This window comes from Heterocephalus glaber, unplaced genomic scaffold, assembly GCF_053883595.1.
Source record: "Heterocephalus glaber isolate CG9 unplaced genomic scaffold, H.glaber_assembly_v1.0 deba00000818, whole genome shotgun sequence".
In the NCBI taxonomy this organism is placed as follows: Eukaryota; Metazoa; Chordata; class Mammalia; order Rodentia; family Bathyergidae; genus Heterocephalus; species Heterocephalus glaber.
Window position 1 is genome coordinate 8,802,041 of NW_028258164.1, and position 22,889 is coordinate 8,824,929.

The window sequence follows — 22,889 nt, forward strand, 5'->3', positions numbered from 1 at the left end:
AATGCCTATCAACTGGAGACTGGATAAAGAAAATGTGGTTTGTTAATAAAATGGAGTACTACTCAGCCATAAAAAATGAGAAATTAGAGACATTTTTAGGTAAGTGGATGCACATTGATGCAATACTCTTAAGTGAAATAAATAGGACACACATAAATAAATTCCGAATAGTTTCTCTGGTGTGAGAAACTGAAAGTGTAAATAAGGACTAAAATGTATAATAGGTAATGTGAAATAGGAAGAAAAGGGGCAAAGGGGAAGGAAGTGGGAGGGCTAGGGGAAAGGATAGAAGGGAATGGGATTAATATGAGAAAATGGAAAAACAGGAACAAAATCTTTGTAAATAGGGAGGACTGGAGGGGTTGAAGGGAGGGCTGGGCAAGGGTGAAAAATAAGAACCAAGAGAGACTATGTAAAGGTGCAAATTTCCAATGATGAATGTCATTATATTGTATACCTAAAATGTACCAATGATTAGAATGAATAATCGATAATGTGAAATAGGAAGAAAAGGTCCAAATGGGTAGGGGTCGTGGGAGGGGCAGGGGAAAGGAAAGAAGGGAAAGGAAAAATGATGAGAAATGGAAAAAATGGAAATAAAGTCTTTGTAAATAGGGAAGGGTGGAGGGCATGAAGGGAGGGCTAGGAATGGGGAAAAAATAAGAACCAAGATGCATTATGTAAAGGTACAATTCCCAATGAGAAATGTAATTGTGTTGTATACCTACAATGTACCAATAAAAGAATTTAATAAAAAAAAGAAAAATTCACACATTTCCAGCTAAAAATAGATATATATAACATATAAGTTTTCAAGTCAATAATATCAACAATCAAATTTTACAAAATCAGCAAAACACCTGAAGAGACTTCTCAATATAAATACAAGTGGTTAATAGAACACGTTCAATGCTTTTTACTACCATTAGGAATAATATGAAAAATAAAGTCATTATGTTATTTCATACACAATGGAATGTCTAATATTTTAAATGGATTATTTGGCATTGGAATTATTGGAAATCTAACTCTACTAATTGGGAAGCAGGTGATATTGGCAAAAGTTTTTCCTCATTGAGTGTAAGATAGTCAGTGATTTTTTACTATAAAAGGACACAGGAAAATAAGAATTCTAGGGCTTTTTTCCTGTCACATTACTCTGTCAAAAGCAGCCATAGATAAGATGTAAGTGAATGTATGTGGTTATGTTCCAGTGAAAATTTATTATGGTGCACAAGGACAATTCCTTCCCAATCCTTTTCCTAGATCTAGAACCTGTTCTGGTTCCACCTAAGTGGGAAAGTTAGAATCCGTTCTAAGGGTGGGGGACCAGTGACTATGCAGTTAGATTTGGTTAAAGGACAAGGCTCTGTGGTCATATTGAAGCCATGCTCGAATCATCCTTGTCCTCTTGATAATATCTAAAACATACCATGACTTAACTGCCTAGGGACTACAAATATCCATGGTTGCTCTGTCACATCTATTCATATAAGGATATTAGCCATCCAATAAAAATAAGAATAGAGATATCTTGTACAGATGAGTTTTGTTTTGTTTTGTTTTTTAAGAGTAGATTTGTGGGCCAGGGATTTAGCTCAGTGGTTCCACTGCCTGCCTCACCAGCACAAGGTCCTGAATTTAATCCCCGGTACCAAAATAGAAAAAAAGAAATGAAACAGTTTTAGCTTAATTATATGTATAAAGACATACTTTTGTGTCAGCCAAGATTAACCTGAAATTGACACTTATCTGGTATCTGATAATAATTTTGCATGTGCTACCCTAATACCAAAGATAGATTCTTGAAAAATTAAATTTACTTGGGAATAGAATAACATTGCAATGAGAATATTCATATTTTTGTAAAGCATGGGACTATTTAAAGAGTTGGAGCAAAGACACATGTTTAAAGGTAAAAAAATGAGGAGGAGGGCTGGGGATTTAGCTCAGTGTTTCCTCCACCTGCCCCGCAATTGCAAGGACCCAAGTTCGATCCCCAGTACAAAAAAAAAAAAAAAAATGAAGATTGCATGAAATATTTCAAAACAGTAACCGTTTGCCTCAAGATCTAATAATAAGAGTGGGATTGGTCTGAGGTTGAACAGGCAGTTGCAGGGCAGATGTCCTTGCAGAAGTATTTTTGTGTAAGTTGTGTAGAGTAGTGGTGCCCTTTCAGGAAGTTTCTGGCAAAGCCTTTTAGGATGATAGTTTCTATCAGGAAATTTTGCAGGAAATCCCTTCCTTCATAATCTGAGACATTATTTGTTTAACTTTTTTTTTTTTTTTTGTACTGGGAATCAAACTAGGGCCCTTGTGCTTGCGAGACAGGCAGCAGAATCACTGATCTAAATCCCTGGCCCAAAGACTTGAATAGACTTTTTTTTTCCTTTTTCTGGCACCGGGGATTGAACTCCGGACCTTGCGCTTGTGAGGCAGCTGGCCTCACAGAACCACTGAGCTAAACCTCCGGCAGTGAGACATTATTTGTTTATTGGTTGTTTATTGGTTTGTTGAGGTTGACATAAATGACTGCATTTTAGACCTAACAGATTATTAACAAAATTTCCTTATGTTATTGAGACCAAGAGAAAGAGTGAAAGTCTGCAGGCCCTAACTCAGGTTTAGGAAAGAACTCCGGGAGGCAGGCTAAAGAGAACTAAGAGGTATTCAAGGTACTCTGAACTGTCCAGTTTAAAGTATTTATAATTTGAGGGGTTGGGGGTGTTGCACACATCCAAAAGGTTAGAACCAAAAAAAGATATTTTTACTTTGAAAAAGCTGGGATGGTTAATTTGCAGTAACATCTTCTCATCAAGAAAACCCTATTTGTCTGGAATGGGGTCTATGGTGACAGAGTCTACAGTGCCGCTACCCTTGAGCGATCAAAAAATCAGTGTCTGCTCCACCATCAGCATGAGGTGTTGGGGGCGGGAATGTAAAGCTGACAAAATAAGTATTGAGAGAAATTAATTTATGACATAATTTGAGCCTTTAATTTTTCTGTGCTAAGTGCTTACATCTTTGACCAAAGTCCTTTCCCCATCTGATACCTAGCAAACACAAATAACACACTCCCTGGGAATCCTAAAAGGCAAAATGAAGAAGCATGGGAAATGCTTTCATCAATTCACCTGCTAATAGAAAAATAGCAAATTCTTTAGTTCTCTCCAGAGAGAATATGACTGGATACATCAACACAAGGTTCTGTCTCATAGATCATTATTTTTGTCTGTGGGGAGTCAGTTCATTTAAACAATGGGAAAAGCTTTAATTTGCAGAAGCAAACCTCTCATAAAGGTCTGAAGAGTCCCGAATCTGGGGTTCTCCCAGTGAGGACCCTTTATAGAGACGAATCCACCCCAGGCTGTTAATGTCCTCCTGGGCCCACTTTGAGGTTTCTTCTAAGCCCACAGTTATGTTTGAAGAAAAGATCACAGTTTGCATAAGTGTAAGTAATAGTGGTTCATAACCCCTGAGAAGGGGTTGCAGATATGGAGACAGTGAATTAAATAATTGGCTCCAGGAATTTATCACAGGTCCTGAACAGAGCTCTAGGAACTGCTGCCAACCCCGTGCTGTGGGCATAGTTCCTCAGACCCTCTTGGTCCTTCCACCCATTCCCCTCATCACCCCATGGCAGCTCTTGGCTTTGTCATGACTGTGCCCAAGAAGAGGGTCAGATAGCCCTCCAGGTCAGATGTGATCTGGCTAACAGAATACAAAGAATGTCAGGGCTCTGCTTAGAGATAAAACCCTGAAGTCAGAGGAGTTTCATGGTTTGCCTGTCCTGAGTATGTCTTCCTTGTGTTCTGCTAAAGGCTCACCTTTGCACATTCTGAAAAGCTTCTCCTCCAATGAGATGCACTCCTTGGTGTGCAGGAGACAGAAGCCTCCACCCCCACAGGGAATCCTGGGGCTTGTTGGGGCAATGTTCCCTTTTATTTCCTATTTTAACAGAGGAGCTGTTCAGTACATTACATGTACCTTATGATTACAGGATCCAGAGGTTACTCTCCACTGACTGGTCTCAAATCTCTAATAATAATGGTAATACTTAAGTGCCTAGTGTCTTATGTGAATTAATTTATTGACTACTGACCTTCAGGACTATCCTATCAGGTGGGTTTTATTGTCTATCTGTTTTTGCAAAAAGGACAGAGAGGCATAGAAAACCCACAAAGATAGAATGTAGCAAAGTCTGGATTCGAACCCAGGCATCAGAGTTCTAGAATCAGCTTCTTTTTATTACTATTTTGCTCATGAGGATCAAACTGAGAATCAAAGTCACTTACCAGAGATGGTAAGTAATTTCTTAATAAGTGCAAAGATTTGACAAATTTGTGCTGACCTATTTTTGATGGCCTTAGGACTCTCATTCTGAAACAATGACTAGTAGAAACTTTTCCTTTGAGCCAGTGTTAAATATACTAAATAGATCAACCCTTTCCTCCCAAAAGATATCCTCTCCTTTTCTCTCCCTTCCTCTCTCTCCCCCGCTCCTCACCACCCCATTGGGATAGGGACTATGGCAGAATTGTCTTTTCGGTTTTAAATATACTTTTTCTTCTTTACAGAAGTAATGTTAGGGTATTTCTTTAACCTCTTTTTCAATTTTAAAGATCAAACTATGAAAACATCAATACAAATGAAAGAAAAACATGTTTCTTCTTCAAACTCAAAATCAACTAAAAGAGAAACCAACAATCTCAATAAGTTAGATTCTTCACTCACTTTTTTCTTTCTTTAATACTATTAATAACAGCTAATGCTTATTAAATTCTTAATATGTACTGCAGTAACAGTATTTCTGAGCAAACTGTTAGCTGTGCTACTTTCATTCTTTCTGGATCATGTTTTATTTTCAGTCATTACTAAATTGGTCATGTTGTGGCAGAAAAGAGCAATGTATCCATGACAAATTTTCCTTTTGTATAGCTGAAGTGGGCACTTAAAGAAATCACTTCAGGTATTTGTCTCTTTATTGTGTCTGACCCAGGCATTTTATAAAAGAAAAAATAAGATCTAACTTCCCAAACTGTGAAATCCAAGATGCAAATCCAGTGAATGTCAATAAGTGGAAGAAAAATCCTTTTCTACTATCTGTGGCATAGCCCACGGCCACCTCCCAGTGAGACAGAACATGCCCTTATATTGTGTGCCATCAAGGGGGTAGAAACACATTGCTGCCTCTATTTCTTTTTCCTGTTCCATAAATCATATAAATCAGAAGACTGATCAAGGAAGGTACAACAAAACTGTTCCATTCACAACTATAGAAGTTTTCTCCCTGGATGAGAATAGGAGGTGTGGATGAGAAGTAGCACCGAACAATTGTTTCTTAAATTGTTTCCCGTTGAGACAATGTCACCCTTATCCATTGTGTGTCTTCCAGGACAACAAAGAGGGCAGGAACAGACCCTGCACTTATGTGAAGGAACGTATGCAATACACATTCTAGCTCTGTAAAATTGTTCACTTAGTAAATTAGCAAAGGTTGAAACTGGGAATACTTAGTATTAATCACCGTGTGGGATCAGTTCTTACATACTATCAACTATGAACCTGAATTGTGCCAATTTTCCACTGTAAAGTTACCCATAGGTATAATAACTTTTGAGATATCTCTGTGTTTCACATTGCAATTTGACTTTCAGAACATATCCTAAGGAAATAATCATAAGCAAAGGTTAAGTTCATAAGAATTATCTCACGGCTACTTAAAAGGAAAAATAACACAAACCGTAAGAATTAAATAGTAGGGCCGGGGATTTAGCTCAGTGGTTCTAGCGCCTGCCTCACAAGTGCCATGTCTCGAGTTCAATCCCTGGTACCAAAAAAAGTAGAAGAATTAAATAGTAATATAATACTACACTTCTTTTAAACAGCAAGTGTGAAATATAATTTAATGGAAGAAAAATAATTCATTTTAAGTTCAAAAGGTACCTTAAGAATATTCTGTATAAAATAATCCCATTTTAATATAAAGATTTGGAGTTCTCAAAGGAGATGGAAATTTTTAAATATTGTTTTGGATTTGAAATATTAACATGAATTAAAAGTAAAAATAGGTTTCAGACAGTTTACTGAAAAAATGTGGAGAGTTTACATGGACAACACAAGCCCCATGGTTTCTCCATCTGTCCTTTTCATGGCTCATCTCCCTCTAATGGCAGAACGAACACAGAGCCCTCCACAGAAGAGCTCTCTAAAAAGAACTAACGACTAACTCCACCCATTAGCATCCTGGGATGGGCTCAGGATTCACCTGAATAGCAGGGCAGCTGGATGATAAACAAGTGATAAGAAAGGAGTTCCCCAAAGGATTTGATGGCAAGTGTGAGTTGCCCAAACTGGGAGGATATCAATGACAAAAGATTCCTCCACACTTTAAAACAAGAGAAGCTGTGAGATTTGTCACTATATTGCATCATAACAGGAAAAAGAGGACAGAACCAAGCAAAATGGAATCATAGTACAGTTCTTACTTTAAAATGTAACCACTGTTAAAGTACATTGGTTTCCCCTTTTAAGTATTTTAAGGAGACTCAGAAGTGTCATGTTGAATCCTAACTCCATGTGTCATTTCATGATGGGAGTATGATCTGAGAAATATATCATTAGATGAGCATGTTACTGTCTGAACGTTATAGAGCAATGGTGGAGAACCTGTGGCACACGTGCCACTGCAGGCTGTTTATATCATTGAAAGGTCTAAAAGGTTCACTGTCACTGTTATAGAGTGTACATCACAAGGGTAGATGATTACAACATCACCAAGTGGTACTATCTTATGGGACCATCATGGTATATACAGTCCATCACTGACTAAAACAACATGAAATGGTGTATGACTATCGCTAAGATACATGCATGTGTTCATTTCTCATAGCCAAAAAGTTCTTTCACTTATACCTAAATCTCAATAGCAGGTTCTAATGAAGAAGTAAGGAAAATTCTCAAAATAAAATTACAAACACTAGCGATAGGGGGAAAAAGTACCAAAAAGAGCTTCCAATGAGTTGCTGGAAAGGAGAGTCTTAGGAATTGTCAAAGAAATTAGAAATGTGAGAAGTTATTTTGAATGAATTTCAAAACTGAAATAAGAGTGTAGAAAGGATGTGAGAAGGTAAGTGGATTAATGGGCAAGCATAGGAAACAGAGGACTGGACCCTGATTACATCATGCCTTGACCCCAATGGTAAGCAGGCCCAGGAAAAGAAACCATAACCTAGTGCAGGATTTTGTCAGAATAATCCTCTTCTAACTAAAAAAGGAATCAAGATTCCCACTGTAAAATGAAATGCAGAACACATGAATTCTCCAAAACAAAATACGTGTGCAAGTGTGTATGAGTATATCACAGTAGATCCTATTATGCTAATTTATGTTTTAATGTATTATATATGTTAAGATATCTCTGTATAGATTTGTCTTTTTTTAATGATCCCATTGACAGAATAGGGTTTTTTTTTCTCATTTTTATGAGCAAACTTTTTTTGCAACATATCCAAAAAAATTCTAGGAAATACATCTTAACTGACACAATTCTAGATGCTTACTCTACAACAGCTACTAAATACTCTGTGCCCTTGCTCTGCAGCTCTGACCTTCCTGTCTTGGAGGAGGTTGTGCCTCTGCCACAGGAGCATGGGCAGCAACCAGACATGGATCACGGAGGTCACCCTGCTGGGGTTCCAGGCTGATCCAGCACTGGAGTGTTTCCTCTTTGGACTTTTCTCTCTCTTCTATGCTTTCACACTCCTGGGGAATGGAATCATCCTTGGGATTATCTGCCTGGACCCCAGATTACACACTCCCATGTACTTTGTCACACACCTGGCCATTGTAGACGTGTCCTATGCTTCCAACAATGTCCCCAAGATGTTGGTGAATCTTGTGAATCAAAGAAGAACCATCTTCTTTGTTCCATGCATAATGCAGACATTTTTATACTTGGCTTTTGCTCACATAGAGTGCCTGATCTTGGTGGTGATGTCCTATGATCGCTATGTGGCCATCTGCCACCCCCTGCATTACACTGTCATCATGAGCTGGAGGGTGTGTGCTGTCTTGGTTGCCACTTCTTGGGCTCTTAGCTTCCTCCTGGCCCTGGTCCATGTGGTTCTCATGCTGAGGCTGCCCTTCTGTGGGCCTCATCAAATCAGCCACTTCTTCTGTGAAATCCTGTCTGTCCTCAAGCTGGCCTGTGCTGACACCAGGCTCAATCAAGTCGTCATCTTTGCAGCCTGTGTGTTCATCTTAGCGGGGCCCCTGTGCCTGGTGCTGGTCTCCTACAGCCGCATCCTGGCTGCCATCCTGAGGGTGCAGTCGGGGGAGGGCCGCAGAAAGGCCTTCTCCACCTGCTCCTCCCACCTCTGCGTGGTGGGGCTCTTCTTTGGCAGCGCCATTGCCATGTACATGGCCCCCAAGTCCCGCCATCCTGAGGAGCAGCAGAAGATCCTGTCCCTGTTTTATAGCCTTTTCAACCCCATGCTGAACCCCCTGATCGACAGCCTGAGGAACGCAGAGGTGAAGGGTGCCCTGAGGAGGGCGCTGTGGAAGCAGAGGCCCGTGTGAGAGACATGGACAGGCACGTGATGGGGTCGGGTTGGCAGGGGATTTGCTTCCATGAAATATGGTAGCTGACAATTCTTTACTTTGTAGAATAAATGCTAATTTATAACGGAAAGTTATAGGGCTATACATATAAACCGAGGGGATATAAACCTTTTGATAAAAAAAGAATTGATGCGTGCCCTTGTGATCTTGGTAAGATCTTGGGATTATTACAGAAACCACAAAAAGCCCTAAATATAAAATGTTTAAGATGTCAGACCTCTTCAAAAATAATTACTCAACAAAGTTGTCATTAGGAAACATGAAATGGAAATGACAGACCATTATAATATTCGAACTACATATACATTGAAATGGAATTCAAGACAGTATTGGAAACAAACTCCCTCAAACTGATGATAATAAAAAGTAAGCAAACAAATTTTATAATATTATGAAATTAGCACCGCACAAATACTTCCACAAAATCTACAAATGGCTGATAAATTTAAAGTCCTACCTGCTACCATTATTCAGCAAGAAATTATAAACTAAAGCTACCGTGAGATACTATTTGGTACCTATTAAAGCATCTACAATGTTAATAGGTAATTTTTCTTCAGAATTTTTGAAAATCTAATTTCAAGCATTGAGAAACCATAAATACTAGAAACATTTTTATCCAGAATATCTAAGTCACACTGAGCTAATAAAAGCATGGAACACATTCTCTAGATTAACAGTTAGCAACTTTTCCTGTAAAGGGCCGTAAGTAATAGGACTTTCCAGGCCATCTTCTGTCATAAGCACTCGTCTCTGGCAAAGGCAGCCATAGAAATACGTAAATGAATGAGAGTGACTATGTTTCAAGAAACCTTGCAAACAAACATAAGTTGCTTATCAAATGGGGGCCATGGAACAGTAGCTTAGCAACCCTTATTCTGGAGCTACAGCTGGGCTGGTTCTACCAGATTCAAAGTTTGCATGCTTCACTGGGGATGGGGAATCAGAGGTCAGGTAATTAAATCCAGTTTAAAGACTCCATGGGGTTACTTTGGAGCCATTCTCCAGTGAGGCTTCTCTTCTCGTCACAACACGCAAAACTTACTGTGACTTAATGCCCAGTGGAGTGTAAGATGCATGGCTGCTCCATTATACTTAGGAACTCAGAGTAAGTTCCTATTACTGTCTACTAAGAATTAGAACCTGAGGCTATGCAAGAAAAGCTTGGAATGAAAGATCTGAATTGGAATACAGTAATACAGTCAAAGTAGCACAGAGGGGATGTGGAATATTGTTCAGCTGTAGAACACTTGCCTGTTGTAGACAAGTCCCTGGGATTAGCTTTTAGTAACACACACACACACACACACACACACACACACACACATGCCTCATAAGCAGTAAAGAGATATCTTGTACAGAGACTGATTAACACTGAATTGAAGCACTTTATATCTTTATGATGAAATAGTGCTAGTTTTAATTACATATTCTGAAAGCCACCCTCATTTTAGCCTGGGTTACCAGGAAATTTAATTCTCAACTCTAGTCGCGCATATCTGATAATGATTTCACATGGCAGAGAACATCTGGAGAAAAACTTGTCATTAAGGAAACCTCAAAACAGGTTTAATTTCTTATAATAGATAAATCTTTAACATGTAAAGAAAGGGATTGTGTAGACTGATAGATCCAGAGATTTCCAATGTTGATTTCTATAAAGAACCAACTTTTGTTTTCATTGATTCTTCTGTTTTTCTGTTTTTTAATTCCATTGATTTCTGTTCTGTTTGTTTGTTTGGCTTTTTGTTTGTTTGTTTGAGACAGGGTCTCTTGTTGTAGTTCAGTTGACCCTGAACTTACTAGGTAGCCCACACTATCCTCAAACTCATGGGAATCCTCCTGCCTCTGCCTCCCGAGTGCTGGGATTACAGGTATGTACCACCATGCCTGGCACAGAGAATTCTAATGTTGATAATTACTCTAATAGTCAGAGCTTTAAATAATATCAAAACATTTTAATCACCATGGCTTCTTTTTACTCTTGAAATATAAAGTATTATATGAGTATGTTTTATGGTTTTCTTTTCCTTCTTAGGGCTCCTTGGTCAATTGTAAAATCACTAGGCCAATTTCTAGTCTTTATATGACTACACACAAATTTCCTTTCAGTGTTTACCATCCCTAAAAGCAAAACATTCTGTGATATATTGCTCTCCCACATTTATTTGAAATATCTTCTCTACCATCTTCTTTCAAAAAGAGCTGGACATTTCTGGCTACCATGTGTCTCGGTCAAAGCATGTACTAAAAAAGAAATACAAAGACTGGGAATGCAGCTCAGTGGAAGAACACATGCTTAGTATATGAAAAGACCTGGTTCAATCCCCAGCTCCAAAAGAAAGAAAGAAAAAGAGATGGGAGAGGAGGAAAGGGAAAAGAAGGGAAGAGAAGGGAAGGGAGGGAAGGGGAGGGAAGGGTATTACAAGTCAATTTGTAAACAAAACAAAACTGTTTCCAATCATAAACTCCCATCTTGTGAAATGATGATCCCCTGAACTCTAAAAGCAAAATAAAACAAATAAATTAATATTTTAATTTTGATGGTTGTACAGTATTGGTCATTTTTTGTCATTGTGACCAATATGCAAGAAAGCAATTTAAGGGGGAACATATTATTTTGGTTCTTGGTTTCAGTCTATAGAGTCACCTGGCTCTGAAGCAGAAACATCATGGCGGAAAGGCCTGGCAGAGAAAGCTGCTCACCTCTTCTCAGCCAAGAAGCAGAATGGGAAGGAAGAGCCAGAGAGGAAGGGGCCAGGGGCCAGACATTCCTCAAAGCTCCCCCCACCACCGAGCCACCCAGACACACCCAGAAGTGAGCTTTCCTAATCCAGGTGTTTCTCAATCCAGTCTATTACCAATCCAAATGAATCATCACCATGCATGTTCAGACACCTAGCTAATATCTTTAAATAACCCAATGAGAAATGTAAATGTATTGTATACCGAAAATGTACCAATAAAAGAATTTAAGCAAAAAAATTACAAATTGTAAAATATTCTTTACTTTGAGAATACAGTGAAAAGGAATAATTTTCTTTCACTGAATCTTCATTCTTGAGGGTTAAAATATAGATGGGGCATTTTTTTGTCCAACACCTGTGAGAGGAAATTGCACCAGGGCCTGACAGCCATCCTTGGGAAGGGAGGGGCCCGCATCTGTTTCTAGCATCTTCAAGGTGCCTTCAAGCCTACGAGCTTTGGAAACATATCAAAGTCACCATAATAAACGTTTCGAAAGCCTTGCCCCAGAGAATGCCTGTGAAAAGCCAATAGGACCACAACTAATATGACAGGCCACAAAATTTATATCCTAAACAGCTACAGAAAGAATGTTGAAGTTATTATCCATGCTATTAAAAAATTCTGCACTTTCTCCAATGTGCAATATTTTGTGAAGGAAAAATGAAGAACTGGTCAGGGAGAAAGATTAACAGAAGCAAGTAACAAAAACTAAATTTTCCTTTGACGTCTTACAATACATTAGGCAGAGAAGGACCACTCACGGGTAATTCCACTCTGGCATAACAGAGTGAGCAGCTCTGTAGACCTGCTCTTCTATGAACCTAGATCCCATGGAATGTGTTAAGTCAAACAAGCTTGCAGTCTTTGGGGACATTACATTGAGAGACATTTTGACTATAGGTCATGATGATAAACTAAACTGATGATGACTAAATGGAACTACAGCAATGTACCAATACCTTTGTTTCTATTTTTCTGGTTACATCTATTATATAAAGAATATCATTTGGGAAGAAATCTCTGGGAACTACATTGCACTTGGTCATATGAGGTGGTGTACAATCCTCAGCTGATAGATCACGGTATAACTGTAAAACTTAATGTTCAAATTCTGAGAAAGCTTCTTGTTTATAATGAACAAAACTAAACCCACTGCATTCCTAGTATGCCATAGAATGCTGATACAGGTATATATTTTCCTTGTATTTGTGAATGGAACACTTTAAACAGAATAGAAGACATTGGGTGCCTGATAAGAATAAAGTATAGCTTTCATATGTAGCTATGAATCCTCTGGGACTGACCTCACCTTGAAAGAATGAAGGTCACAGGAGCTTTTATGGTTTAGACAGGTTAAACTACATCTTAGCGAGCTACCATTTATCAAACTCTAATATGAGGAATCCAATATTTTTGAACAGCTAACTTATAGTCTAACTGCACGCAGGCCATTAGTACACAATAATAACAAGAAAGGTGATTGTCCTTCAAGACATAAAAGGCTTTAGGGGAAAGAGGTGTCCTTTTATCATCATGGAACAAGCTGAGTTTAGTAAGGAGTAAGATTCAGATGAAAATTATTTGTCAATAAGGATAAACAGATCAGAAGGAATTGTCTTCCAAGTGGAAAAGCAAGAGACTCAGCCTGGAAATACAATGAGGCGAGCTTTAGTGAAACAGGCTGTGCAGACCAATAAATAATTCAGAATCCTGCCAAGAGTCTGTGTTAGGAAGGGCTTGCACCTTGACCTAACAGTTTTCTTGGCTGCTTTTATGCAGATGGAAGCCACAGTAGCCATAGGACAATATGTACGAGAACCTAGTGGACCTTGTAGCTTGCTGAAGTTCTCTAGGGGCACTGATCATTTTAATTGATATAAAATGGCTGTCCTCACTGCAAGAATAGACCAGTATAAAACAACTTGTAGCACAAAGGGGGCTAGAAACTCTTCTGAATAGCACTTTGTTTTTGCCACAGGACAGGACTGAGCCCTGCATACAGTAGAAACCAGTTTTAAAGGAACACCCTTAAACTGAAACATGGTGGCTGGCTTCATTCCCAATTCATTTGGAATACAGAAATACCCAAATCCTTGCCCATTGTAATGATGTTTGGACTTTCTCTGCCCTACACTGACTCCCTCAAATGTTAGGCATGGGTGTGCTGACACTGTTCCCGTACATAAATGTGTTCCTAAATGTAGGTGCTCTTTTTGTTAGAAGAGATCATTTTATAATCTCTTTGTAAGGAAGCCTAGGCCAAGTGCTAGGAAACTGTGAACCCTGTCAATACATCAGCGTGTTTGGACTCATTCGTTGCTTTGAATTGGTAACACCTTCACTGTGGCTTCATCCTTGTCATAGGAAAAACCAAACATTAAGGGTGATTCCCTCCTTTCCTTCCCATGGACTGAGGAACCACTCTGTCAGGCGAGTACAAGCGTACCTGAGACCTGGAGTCAATCTAGCAGTCATCCAGGTGCTCTGTACTTCCAGAGAGACACGGATCATTGATCCCAACCTCGGCCCTTACTACATGGACGACTTATCATTTAGTGCAACTGTTGCATAGCTTTTTGTTCTTAGGACACCTTTAAACTCTTAAAAATTACAGAAGACCTAACAATATTTTGTTAGTGTAAGTACTTTTGTCTATATTTACCATAATAGAAATTAAAACTGAGAATTTAAAAACATTTATCTTTAATTCACGTTTTAAATTCTTCCATAATGGGTTAATATAAAGAGTGTCTCATGAAAAATAACCATACTGTATAAGAAAAAGCGTAAAAAGTAGCTATGTTTCCCATATGTTAGATTTTTAAGTGTTTGGCAAACAGTAGACAGCTACATTTAATAACTTCTTCTGGCTTCTGTTTGTTGCAATTTCACCAATCAGGCAGCCTCTGGAAAGATTCAGTCTGCATGTGTGGGAGAATGAGGATGAACAAAGGTAAAAAATGTCTAAACATCTCTGTGAAATAGTTTTGATTCCACAGACCATTTGGAAGGTTCTCAGAAGTTCTCCGAGGTCCCTGGATCTTACTGAAAAAAGTAGCTGACAATTTCAACTTTAACCCTTCATATGTAAAATGAGGATAATGATTCTGTTAAAATTTAGACTCCTTATAAATAAGTCCTCTGGAACATTTTCAGAAACATTGTAAGGACTCAATGATGGAACACACTTGTCAATGGGGAACTTTTTCTTCCTGGAATTTCCATACTTCTCAACTACCTAAAAGCCTACATTGTGGGGCAGGGGATTGCCAGACACAAGAAGCCATAATGTCATAAAAATTTTAAAGAGCTTGTTGTATTTGTGGTAGCTATCTCGGGTTCATGACACTTGAGATGCTCGAGAGTTTGTTCAGGTACAGTGTTATGCCAGTATCTTCCCTGCCCATTCTGTAGACTTTTTCCTCCAAGGATGATCACATACAATCTTTTCTCTCTTCCAGAGGGATCCAGAGCATCCTCACCCCTCAGGGTGAAAATAAAGAGGTATGATATCTTATGATCCTTCTGGGAATTTGAATTCTCAATGGAAACTCAGGAATATTTTGTTTTTCTGATTCTAAAATAGAAGTTATGCTCCTGGGGTTCACCAGAGAAGTTTCATCAAGTCCAATGAATCTTCCTATGTCTGGAATTTCATCCTACGCAGGCTGCCAGAGGGAGTAGGATTCTACCCATTTTAGAGGTATGTTTCTCTTCTCCAAATGGTTTATCCTAGGTCAAATTGTTTTCCTCTGGGAAAATCCAGTGCTAACACCTTATACTGTAGAGATTCATTGTGCTAGGAAGTGGGTTTCTCTGTGAGTAGCTGAAATAGAATAGGATGGCAGCAGAAATCACCAGGACTATGCAAGAGAATGACATGCCTCGGTGATCTTGCACCAACTCCATGGGTGCATTGCATGGCAGGGAGATGAAATAGACACACCTCCCCACCCTGGAACCTCTACCCCTGTGTTGTGGGCTGGAAGTCCCAGGGCTCCTTAGCTCCTCTCTCCATAAGCTCTCAATGTGATCTGATATTGGTGGTCAGAGATAACATTATTGTCTCAGTAAGAAGACACTCAGAAATCAGAGCATATTCAGGCATTGCCTGTGAATAAGGCTTTCAAGTAGCCAAATTAATGAGAAAACTTTATATATTACCCAGCCTAAATGAAAGCACTGTTGGCCAGGAAACCCTCTTTTAAAGATATTACTGAAAAACAAATCCAACTGTTGCAGTAAATCTTTTCCCTGCTGGAACAGTGTATGAGGTAAATTTGCCAAGTAATTATTTCTTTTTGGATCCATCCCAGGTTATCACCTTATCGTGCTATCAGACTTGAAATTACTCTATATTATATCCGTATTTTTCTTACCATTAAACAGGATAGAATTAGCATCCTAAGTTGGAGAACTAGAATGAAACTCCCTGGCTGAAGAAAAACACTCTCGGTAGCAGGACTGTCTAGGTAGAAAATTGCTCATATTGATCATGGATACATTTTGTTTTCTGAGTTGCCATTGTTTTATTTACTTTATTGAGAATGTGAAAATGGTATCATCACTGTGACTTTTTCTTCTGAAGGATTTTAGTCTACCTGCATTTTTATGTGGCCTCTTTTTTAACTGCAAAATTGGAATGATGAAGATGATTTAAAAATTCATTAATCCAGACACAAAAATCGCCAGATTAAAAAGTCAAGACACAAATGTTGCTATTGGGTATCAATACATTGAAAACCTTCAATAGTACAGTTATTCTTTATGATCAGAAATTAAGTGGGTTACAGACATTGTTTATTGTGCCCACTGTGGCTAGGTAAAATTCTGCATGTCGATGTTGCTGTCCTCCACTTGGCATACTACAGGAATATTCTTCAGCTATAGAAAAAATAATTTCATCCATTTTATATAGAACCTTCCTCAAATGTATTACATTTAGAGAAATTTTTAAGTCTCTGATTTAGTCTCTCTGTTTCATTGGAGCACTGTTCTCAAAGAGACCCTGCACGTGTAAATGATACCCCCCTTAGGCTTGGCGTATGCAAAAGTTTAGAATGTTGGCACATGTAATTTATGCCTGTTTCCTAGGTAATTTCCCTCCATCTGAAGTAGATGCTCTAAAAGCTATTTCTCTGAAGCCATCTTTGTAAAAGAATCAATTCCAAGTAGGTATAAGATGCTATTTTAGTTTTTTGCAGCTGGTATAAAAATTACCATGGATGTGGTAGCTTACAACGATAGAAATGTACTTGTCCACAGTTCTGGGATCTGCTAGAAGTCTGAAATTGCGCTGTGTCATGCTCTCTCTGGAAACTCCAGGGAGGAACACGTTTCTCCTGTCTTCTTCCTTCTGGTGAGTGTCAGCATTCTTAGGGTTTTGGCCGCATCTGCCCAGGCTCCATTTTCACATCTCTTATATCTGGGTGGTTTCTCCAGCTTTTTTCAAGTATTCTGCTTTTATCTCATAAGGACACTGTCATTGGAACTAGAGCCCACCTATAAAATTGAGAATTATCTCAAGATCCTTAAATTAATCACATCTGCATGTACTTTCTTTTCAAAATAAAACAACATTCAGAGGTGCTAGGAATTAGGATGTGGCCATAACTTTTTCGAGGTCATCATTCAACCCACTACAGATATTGATACATTTAAATGTGTGCATTTTGTCTATAGATGTAATGTAATCCATATCACTATGCTTAAGTTTATTCTTTATAAAAACTATTATTTTATCATTTTAAAGTTTCAAATGACTGAGTTGTAACAGGTTTTTTTAAGTAGAAACGTATCTTGATCAATACTTAGAAATAGATTATTATGCATTGTATATACAGATTATATAATATATACTCAATATAACATTATATTTTAATAACTAAATCTTCAACTGAATAAATTGTCATTTATCTAGTTAGTGAATATTTTCTGTACAGCTGTGGTGTCTGCAACAACTTTAGTTATAATAGACATGAAGTACAAGACATATCTCCATTCAAATGACATTTAGTATCAATGCCACCTTGTTTTTCACTTTATCTTCAGGATTATCTGTATCCCTATCCTAAAGGTATAACTCTTTTAACTGCTGTTATTGAGTACGTAAGCCTCTCCATGTAAAATGTGCCTCAAGAGACTACACTTTGGAGTCTCCTCCAATTTGCTAGAAAAGTACCCTTACCTAGCCAGTGGACTTTTAATGGGGCCCAGTCATGATCTAGCTGCAACTTTTCATTTTATAGGACTTGGTTGCCAACATGGGCCTCCTTTGCGAAAGTTCATGACTCCACTACAAACCTCCATCCTGCTTCTACAATGAGGCTAAAGGTGTGTGTTTTCCAACTTAGTACAAACCTGCCTGAAAACGTACATTCACTTATGCTTCACATATGCCAAGGGGATGTTCAAAATTCTCAGTATTTCTAAATTATCAAATGTAGCTTTATTCACACAGTAGGGGAAAGGAAAGAAGGGAAAGGAAAAAATATGAGAAAAGGAAAAAATGGAAACAAAGTCTCTGTAAATAGGGAGGGTGTACAGGGGGTGAAGGGAGGGCAGGGGGATGGGGAAAAAATAAGAACCAAGATACATCATGTAAAGGTAAAAGTTCCCAATAATGAATGTAACTGTATTGTATACCTAAAATGTACCAATAAGCTTAATGGGAAAAAATGAAATCAATAATAGGTATCAATTAAAACTGGATGTATCTGTGTAAATACCGAATAGTTTCTCTAGTGTGAGAAACTGAAAGTGTAAATAAGGACTAAAAGGTATACTAGATAATGTGAAATAGGAAGAAAAGGGGCAAAGGGGAAGGGGAAGTGGGAGGGGTAGGGGAAAGGAAAGAAGGGAATGGAATTAATATGAGAAAATGGAAAAATGGAAACAAAGTCTTTGTAGATAGGGAGGGATGGAGGGGTTGAAGGGAGGGCAGGAGAATGGGGAAAACATAAGAACCAAGATGGATTATGTAAAGGTGCAAATTTCCAAAGATGAATGTCATTATATTGTATATCTTAAACATACCAATAAAATTAATTTTAAAAACTGGATGTATCATTTTAAGAAATTTATCTATGAATACATTGCTCTTGGAACCCTTCCTGAAAGCCATATGTGATGAAATGAAATTATATTTATGCAGTATTTTAAGTAATATGACATTAATTATTTTAAAATATTGCTTAGCTTGTAATTCCCACATGGGTAAAGACATGCCCTTTGATTAATGAGCAGTAAAGAGTCAAATTATTTAGATGTCATCCATCTGTGGAATGGAAGTTCCTCTCAAGCCAGAAATTGGAATTGAGAAGAAAACATTAGATTAGCACAGCATCAGAAATCCATACCTCTTAATAATGTGAGTAGGAAGGCATCTGGGAAGGAAATCTAAGAGTGTTGTTGGAATGATTGTTTCACCAGACCCATATGGAATCCGAGGAGTAAGAAACACAGAGAGATGTTACATAAAATACATCCAGACCTTTGACTGAGAAGGTGGGTAGCTCGGGGTTACAGGTAAAATAGGAGAGACTTTCATCCTGGAAACCAAATAACTGCACACATTGCAAGCCAAGTGTACTTGAGCTTTGTGAAATATTAATATCTATTTCATCTTTCTTTCTTAGTATTTAATATCACGTTGCAGTAAGAACAAGCCAAAGGAAGCCGATTTTACACAGGCTTTCACCGCGGCAGAAGGGGTCAATGTCACTCTGCAGCCAGCATGAAAGGAGCACCCTTGAACGTGGGGTATAGCAAGGGGAAAGTGAATTTGGGGTTAGTCTCATAATGGCTGGGTTAGGCCCCTTTCCCATGGCACAATTCTTATAGGCATGAGCCTTAATATACCTGCAATTTTTGCTTGTTTTATTCTAGACTAGACTAGAATTGAGATAGTTGCCTTTTACAGACACATAGATAAACTGACTCAGGTGAGCACTACCAAGTCTCAGAATTTACTATCAGATTTCATAACTTCAAGTGTATATAACACTTTAATTATTGCAACATTAAACTGTATGCAATCTAGCAATGAGATAATATATGATTATATATGTTTCAAAGTTTGTAGCAAATAAATATATTGACATATAAAATAATTCTTGATATATTTTAAATAATAGATATTGTCATACTGTTTTGTATAATTTTAAGTTTGTGATAATATATGAAAACCCAATGTATAGTAATAAAATATAACTTTATACAATTATTAACAATGATCACCTTTGATTGCACGTTTCAAGGTATTACTCCTTTAACTTTTCAACTAGAGTTTCATAATGGTTTTCTAAGAAACTTAAAACTGCATCAGAATCTGAAACAAGGCAGGTACTATCTTCTTCACAAATGGATTACATTTGAAGTACTAATCTCTAAATCTAAAATGTTCAAGAATCTATGATTTTGTTAATAAGATTAAAAGTCATATAATAATATGAAGTTGCCCTGGCATGGTGGCACATGCCTGTAGTCCCAGCTCTCAGGAGGCTGAGGCAGGAGGATTACCATGAGTTCGAGGCTAGCCTGGGTTATATAGTGAGCTCAAGCCCAGCCTGAACTACATAACAAGACCCTGCCTCAAAAAAACCAAAAACCAAAAATCAAACAAACAAAATAGTATGACCCTGATGATTAATAAGGTGCTATGATTACAAATATGTATTTTCACTAATAATAAAATAGTAAATACCATCAAGAACATGTTCTGCAATGCTAATGTTATTTTAGTAACAGTTTTTTAAAATTATACATTCCTTCCCATTAACTTTATTTGTTTTTTGCTTAAATTCTTTAGTAACAGTTTTAACTCTATAAAGGAAGCCACTTAAATTATATACAATTTTTAAAAATAATCTGGAGAATGTATTATCCTCTGCAACTATTTGTATACTGTTCCAAATTATATGCTTATCCCTTTAAATGAGAATACGAGAAATGCATTATATCCTCATAATATAAATAACAATAAAATTATTATAAAATTTAAATTATCATGATAAAAACATAAATTATGAAAAGGTGAATAAACACCAGATATTGGTTTATAAATATTATTCATCACTAAAAATAACTAGACCTTCTTGGAAAAATTGCTATTTTGTGGCTGGAGTTGGGAATGGCACATATGAACCTTAAACTTCTGATCATATCAGAAATGAAAAAGTGCCCAAAATGATAGAAACAAGATAATGGGACAGAGGAACTAGTTTGAGAGGTCTGAAAGTAGAAAAATAAAGTACCAAAAAAATGATGAAAAATTCATGAGTCCAGAAATTATCATTAGGTAGATAGATACATAGTTACACATAGATTTTTATATAAAATTATCAATTAATAAGTATAAAATCAATGATGGAGATAAGACTACACATTTTCAATTATTCTTACTAATAAGTGAATCAGACAAAATAATCAATAGATGCCAAGACTAGATAGAGAATAAAATGAACTAGTGACTAGCTCCTTCATGAGGAACAATACATTTGTATAATAATTTTAATAGGTGCTCCATAAACTAATTAGGAAAAATAGTAATTTTAGAGATATCTGGGAAGCAATATTTTCACCAAGTGATCAAGGTTAGCTTCCTCAACAATGGGACAAATTAACATCATTCACCCACTCATAATGCACTGAGAACAATTTTTTTTCTGCAGAAAGGGAATAATTTGAATCAAAATATAAGAAGCACTATATATTCTCAATTTGAGGTACAGTCTACCAAATTCTATTTTTGAAAATATCAATGCCTGGAAATTTACAAAAAGGCGGAATAAGTAATCTAGGTGCAATGAGCTAAAGAGAGATAATACTAAATATAATACTTAGTTTTGGATTAGGTCCTAGATAAATAATGGTGAAAGAATACTAGATATTAGAGAAAGGAAACATGCCAATAATGAATCTCCTGATTTTTATAATTATAGTGTGGCTGGGTTAAGGAATGTCCTTTTTCTTGGTGAAAAAAAGAGAAATTTAGGACTAAATGGGCACCATCTCCACACTTGAATTTTAAATGGCTAAAAACATTAGGCACATAGAGAGAAATAGTATAAGACAAAATGAAATATCAACATTTGCTGAATCTAGGTGAAGGTGGATGGGAGTCTGCATAATTTTTGACATTTCTCTATATGTTTAAATATATTTCATAGCAAAATGTTTAAAAAACAGTACAAATACAAAGAATGAGGAGGATGTCAAATAAGATTACACACACCACTTTTCTCTGAGCTCCTTTTGAGGTAATTAAATCCACTTTTTATTGATTCCTCAGCCCTGACAATTTTGTCACGCTTCATTCCTTGATAGAACATCATTTACACAAGGGAGGCAACCAGTCCTGGGTCACCCAGTTCGTCTTGGTGGGATTCCAGCTCAGCGCAGAGATGGAGGTGTTCCTCATCTGGGTGTTCTCCCTGTTGTACATCTTCAGCCTCCTGGCAAATGGCATAATCTTGGGACTCATCTACCTGGACCCCAGACTGCACACCCCTATCTATGTACTTCTTCCTCTCACACCTGGCTGTCCTTGACATGTGCTATGCGTCCAACAAATGTCCCCAAGATGCTGGGGAACCTCATGAGCCACAGGAGAACCATTTCCTTTGGCCCATGCATAATGCAGACATTCTTGTACTTGGGCTTCGCTGCTACAGAGTGCCTCATTTTGGTGGCAATGTCTTATGACCGGTATGTGGCCATCTGCCACCCCCTCCATTACACTGTCATCATGAGCTGGAGAGTATGCGTGGCCCTTGCTGCAACTTCCTGGTCATTTGGATTTACCCTTTCCATGGTACATGCAATTCTCCTACTGAGGCTGCCCTTTTGTGGGCCCCAGGAAGTGAACCACCTCTTCTGTGAAATCCTGGCTGTCCTCAAGCTGGCCTGTGCTGACACTTGGCTCAACCAAGTCGTCATCCTGGCAGCCTGTGTTTTTGTCTTAGTCGGCCCCATCTCCTTAATGCTTGTCTCCTACATGAACATCCTCTGGGCCATCCTGAAAATCCAGTCCAAGCAGGGCCGCGTAAAGGCCTTCTCCACCCGTTCCTCCCACCTCTGTGTGGTTGGGCTCTTCTTTGGTATAGCCATGCTGGTTTATATGGCTCCAGACTCTAATCAACGGGAGGAGCAGGAGAAGCTGTCACTGTTTCACAGTCTCTTTAACCCAGTGCTGAATCCCATCGTCTACAGGCTGCGGAACGCACAAGTGCAGGGCGCCTTCCACAGGGTTTTGCGGAAGAGCAGCACTGGAGGCACGAGTGGATAAACTGTTGGCACATTTGAGCCTTCCTCTAAAACATGTGGATTGCTGAAGGAAAATTGCCAGATTAGAAGTTTGCTATATAAATGGTTATTGCTCAAATAGAATTTGAACTTTTGGCCTTGATTTTATTTATTATTTGTTATGTTCAATTTCATTTATATCCATTCTAATCTACATAACTTCATTTCTTCTGCTTTCTTTGGGTTTAGTTTGATTTAGAAGATCAGAAAAGACC

At 37.9% G+C, this 22,889-nt stretch overlaps 2 protein-coding genes across 2 annotated transcripts; both read left to right on the plus strand.

The window, feature by feature from the left end:
- Positions 1 to 7,650: 7,650 nt before the first annotated feature.
- Positions 7,651 to 8,580, plus strand: LOC101700968 (olfactory receptor 2A5-like). The gene has a single exon (XM_004860544.2). The coding sequence runs from the start codon at positions 7,651 to 7,653 to the stop codon at positions 8,578 to 8,580; it is 930 nt and encodes a 309-aa protein (XP_004860601.2).
- Positions 8,581 to 21,758: 13,178 nt separating this feature from the next.
- LOC101700609 (olfactory receptor 2A2-like) lies at positions 21,759 to 22,688 on the plus strand. The gene is given in 3 exon segments (XM_021240915.2): positions 21,759 to 21,881; positions 21,883 to 21,939; positions 21,941 to 22,688. Coding segments are annotated over 3 exon segments (882 nt in total). The 5' UTR covers positions 21,759 to 21,773; the 3' UTR covers positions 22,658 to 22,688.
- The last annotated feature ends 201 nt before the right edge of the window (positions 22,689 to 22,889 follow it).

What these genes read in the sequence shown, in the direction of transcription:
- LOC101700968 (XM_004860544.2), top strand. Translation starts at nt 7,651, where the DNA reads ATGGGCAGCAACCAGACATGGATCACGGAGGTCACCCTGCTGGGGTTC.